Raw genomic sequence first — 4,823 nt, 5'->3', positions numbered from 1 at the left:
TAAAAAAGGCAAATTATAAACGGATTCAATCTTATCCAAAAGAATAAATAGATAAGAATTAGGTTAAAAAAAGTAATCAATTAATTTAATTAATAGTTATCCAAAAGTCATTACGTGGCAATTCCATTACACCAAATCTAATCTTCATTCGTGTATATATATATACACATATTCATTATATTCTTGTAATTGTATAAAATAGTGTGAGAAAGATGGAGAAGGTGCTCACTACATTGGCAATACTGTTATGCTTGATCTCATGCCTTAGCGTCGAGTGCAGAAAGATGATTAATCCGCATAGAAATTTGCTCGCTAACGGCCTCGGCTTGACTCCTGCTATGGGGTAAAAATAAATTTTTATTTTTATAAATTGAATATGCATATTAAGATTTTTTGGCATTAATTAGATTTCAAATCTCTCTATTGATTTTTCTAAATATCGTGTTTATGATCCACATTTCTTAGTTATTTGTTAAATGTTTTTAATGCCTTAATTAAGTGTCAAATATTCTATATACATTATTTGAACACTAATTTCGTTGTTTAATTAATGTCAGGTGGAATAGTTGGAATCGCTTCGGTTGTAATATCAATGAGACATTGATAAAAGAAACAGGCACAAATCATTAATTCGCATTATACAATTTTATCATTATTATTATTATTATTTTTCTAATTTTCATAATTATTTGCAATACAGCTGATGCAATAGTATCCACCGGTTTGGCAGAGCTTGGGTACCAATATGTCAATCTAGGTATTATAACATGGCATGTTTCTTTTCTAAAACACATAAATTTAATAGATTAAGCTTTTGATTAATCTAATGAAAAATATTGTTTTTCAAATATTTTAGATGATTGTTGGGCGGAGTACAATCGCACACCAAAGGTTAGATGCTTCTTCTCTCTTGGACTATGAAAAGTGAAAACCCTACCACCCATTTTATTCGATGGAATGATAACTGTACCAGAGAAGGGAAGGGAGAATGACTTAATGAAGAAGTAGATCCCTTGCTAAAATTTGTCCTTGAATTTTATTGTTTATGTGTCTAATGATTTCAGGGCGAAGTAGTCGGAAATTATAAAACTTTTCCATCTGGGATCAAAGCACTAGCCGATTACGTTCATAGCAAGGGGCTTAAGCTTGGAATCTACTCTAGCGCAGGGTAAGTTAATTGGCAAAAGTTTCTTTAACCCTAAGAGTACATTATATATATATATAGAATTAATTATAAGATGGGTGTTTATGATTTGCAGTGATCGAACATGTTCAACTGGGATGCCCGGATCGCTTGGTTATGAGTATGTAGATGCACAAACATTTGCATCATGGGTAAGAAAATTACATTTTACTCTAAGTCTATTTGTCAATGAAGGTGAAGTAGTAAAAGCAATTAGAGATAATAGAGATAAAGATTGAAATAGAATAGAGGAAAGAGATAAAGAGAGAAATTTATAGGACATCTAATTTGCCAAGAGACTATATTGTTAATAGGATATTAGATTGTCTAACATCTCTGGACCTGATATGAATCATATCATACCTACGTTGTGCCTGATATTAATGCGTTAATTTATAATTTAACTAATTTTTCTAATAAAATTTTAACACCTCCGGAAAAACTGAAATATGCAATGGATGACACTGTTGGACTCCTTGCAATCTCATAAATCCACAAGTTCTAAAATAGTTGTAATCTAATGTCTATAGGTTGATAAATGAGTAAATGAGTTTTGACCAAAACACACAAATGCACCTAGATAAGTCTAATTGAACTCATTTCAGATCTTGTGGATTTCTGAGGCTACAAAGAGTCCAATGATGTCCTCCATTACTTATTTCAATTTTTCTAGAAGTATTAAAATATTATCGAAAAAATTAGTTAAACCCTTACATCCTGTGGGTCTAATATGAATCATATCAAATCCAAAGTGAATATGATATGAAATTATATCATGTTCACGTTATGCATGCATGCATTAAAAAGAGAAGAAAAAAGAAGAGAGGAGAGAAAGAGAAAAAAGGTTGCTGCATATGAGAGACAAAGGAAAGAGAAAAATGATTGAAAAGTATAATGATAAGAGTAATAAATTGAGTATGCTTTTTGATAAATACTAAAGTACAAGATGTATTTTAATTAATTCATAAATCTAAGTGTGACCTTTGGTAAATTGCTGACTTATTAAAGATATCAATAGTTGATCCATGTGAAGATATAAATTTTGGATTAAGATAAACTTTTCTTACTTTTCAAATGCTTCAATAATTTATTTTTGTTCAAAGTATTCATTTCAAGAGGGCAAATAATTTTTTTTTTTTAACAGGGCATTGATTATTTGAAGTACGACAATTGTTATAATAGGAATATAGATCCACAAGTCAGGTAATTATTTTTTAACAAATAATTATATTTTTTAATTAAGTCTTAAAATTTTGAAACTTTTACATAACTTTGTAGGTATCCGGTAATGACAAAAGCTTTAAGGCAGGCTGGTAGACCAATCTATTACTCACTTTGCGAATGGTAAGTGATTACTATTGCACCACTATGCCGTCAAGTGTATGTTTTGTAGTCTCCAAAACAACAATTTTCGACTTATTATTGTTGTTGTTTATTTGTTTAGGGGTCAATCCAATGTAGCTACATGGGCTGCAGGGGTGGGAAATAGTTGGAGAACGACCGGCGATATCGTTGATAAATGGGATAGGTAGAGTAAAACCGATGATATTAGAAACTATATATACGACTCTATTCGAAATATGTCTAACTTTATATACATTTTTTCTTTTAGCATGATTGGAATAATGGACCAGAATGATGGCAATGCTCGCTATGCTAAACCTGGTGGTTGGAACGGTTAGTTTCTATACCTAATTATTTATCTATTTATTTATCTTATTGCACTTTAAATGATTAAATCACTCATAAATGATTATTAAAACATTATTCATGGAATAGTGAATTAAGTCATCATATTATTTATGTACAGATCCTGACATGCTTGAAGTTGGCAATGGAGGAATGACCCATGATGAATATATTGTGCATTTCAGTTTATGGGCTCTCGCTAAGGTAAACACATGCTATTAGAGAGAAGTTGAATGAGATGAGTCGTGTAAAATGAGTTTGAATCCTATCAAATGGGCTCGTTTTAGGTTATGTTAAACATGGTCTAACTCAGTATGCGCTTCGCTAGGATCTTGACCTTCTTATGCCACTCCAACCATGGCTATAGCTAGGTTAACCTAAGTAGTGCCCAACCCGGCATAGCTGAGCCATCTCAAGCTCGAGCTGAGCTAGACCCGAGCATGACTCATTGATGCCTCTAGGTTGCAAAAGCATCATTAATTGACTATGTTTGTTAAATATTTGTATCAATTTTTTGATATAGGCTCCCTTGATTATTGGTTGTGACGTAAGGACCATAACTAAGGAGGTCAAAGATATAATTGGGAATGAAGAAGTAATAGCGGTCAATCAAGGTGAACAACAAATTACTAATTTATTGTAATACATAATCTTCTCTTGTGAAATGAAAAATATATAAAATTCATCTTTATTTTGGACATGAATAGATCCTCTTGGAGTGCAAGGAAAGAAAGTAATGAAGGATGGAAACCTTGAGGTAATCTACCCTCTCTTTCATAAGAAAATTTTCATTTCACATCTCATGATTTACTCACTTTTTCAAAATATAGTCCTGAAATTTTATGATTGTCTAAAGTGTCTCATATCATTTTTATATCAAAATCCTAACAAAGGTATATTTATACATTATATAGGTTTGGGCTGGACCTCTTTGTCCTGGAAGCAAAGTGGTCATTTTGTTAAATAGAGACTCACAAGAATCAAGTTCCATCACAGCTACATGGGAAGATGTTGGACTTCCTCGACACACATCAGTAGAAGTTAGAGACCTTTGGAAGGTATTAATATTATTTTCACTCATTAATTTAAAAATAAGAAGAAGATTATGACTAAAAATATTTATAATGTTTTTGTGGCAGCATGAAACACTGAAAGGAAATTCGACAGGAAGTTTGACAGCCACAGTTGGACCTCACTCATGCAAGATGTTTATCTTGAAGCCATTAGTTGGCACTTAATAGACATAATTCTAGTGATGATTTATTCTTTACTTTTTAGTGAGAATAAGTTTTCAGCTGCGGAACATGTTTTAACTCATATTTTGAGTTTAAAATTAGTGCAATAAAACATTTTATTTTATTGTGTTGATATTTTTATTTACTTTTTTCCTTGTTTTATTTTATTACAGTTGAATCCCATATTTTAAAAACTTAGAACATCTTCAATGCAAGATTTATAAGAGATTTTCAAAATCTAAAAAGTTAAATAAAAAGTTTTGAATCATTATAGAAGTGAGGTTTTAGGTTTATAGTTTAAGAGCAATAGTGAAAACATAAATCTATTTTTTTATCTCGAATTTGATGTAATATGCATGAAGTCATACAACTCATGTTACGAATTGGATCATAAGAAAGTTCATTTAGAACTTTAATCATTAAAGATATTTCAATAAATTTTTATATTGTTGATATGTTATATTAAGATCTTGAAAAAAGCTCATTTAAAATTTTAACCATCGAAAATTCCCTTAGACCTGATCCAATTATGTTTGAAAGCCGACTCAATTAACTTGTTCTTAACATGCAACTGACGTACTAGTTCAATGAATTAATGAAACAGTGACTTGAAGATTTAATTTGTTTACTTGGATTTTTATCAGTTTGGTTTCAAGTCTAATGCTATTTTGTTTTTTTTAATCTTAGATAATTTAATTATCCACGTGTCATGAAGG

General features: G+C 30.7%; 1 protein-coding gene across 1 annotated transcript; it reads left to right on the top strand.

Moving 5' to 3' along the window:
• Positions 1–212: 212 nt before the first annotated feature.
• LOC121991494 (alpha-galactosidase 1-like) lies at positions 213–4,110 on the top strand. Its single transcript, XM_042545488.1, has 15 exons — positions 213–343; positions 558–616; positions 701–757; positions 857–891; positions 1,065–1,168; positions 1,260–1,335; positions 2,328–2,386; positions 2,462–2,527; positions 2,628–2,711; positions 2,796–2,860; positions 2,994–3,076; positions 3,396–3,486; positions 3,580–3,629; positions 3,787–3,930; positions 4,012–4,110. Exons 1-15 carry the CDS (start codon positions 213–215, stop codon positions 4,108–4,110), a joined length of 1,203 nt encoding a protein of 400 aa, XP_042401422.1.
• The last annotated feature ends 713 nt before the right edge of the window (positions 4,111–4,823 follow it).

Source organism: Zingiber officinale, chromosome 6B (genome assembly GCF_018446385.1).
Source record: "Zingiber officinale cultivar Zhangliang chromosome 6B, Zo_v1.1, whole genome shotgun sequence".
NCBI classification, from domain to species: domain Eukaryota; kingdom Viridiplantae; phylum Streptophyta; class Magnoliopsida; order Zingiberales; family Zingiberaceae; genus Zingiber; species Zingiber officinale.
This window is presented reverse-complemented; position numbering and strand designations above follow the sequence as displayed.

Coding starts and splice junctions, on each gene's coding strand:
- LOC121991494 (XM_042545488.1), top strand. CDS start 213: ATGGAGAAGGTGCTCACTACATTGGCAATACTGTTATGCTTGATCTCA. Junction 758..856: donor GTACCAATATGTCAATCTAG/GTATTATAACAT, acceptor CAAATATTTTAG/ATGATTGTTGGGCGGAGTAC. Junction 1,336..2,327: donor CACAAACATTTGCATCATGG/GTAAGAAAATTA, acceptor TTTTTTTAACAG/GGCATTGATTATTTGAAGTA.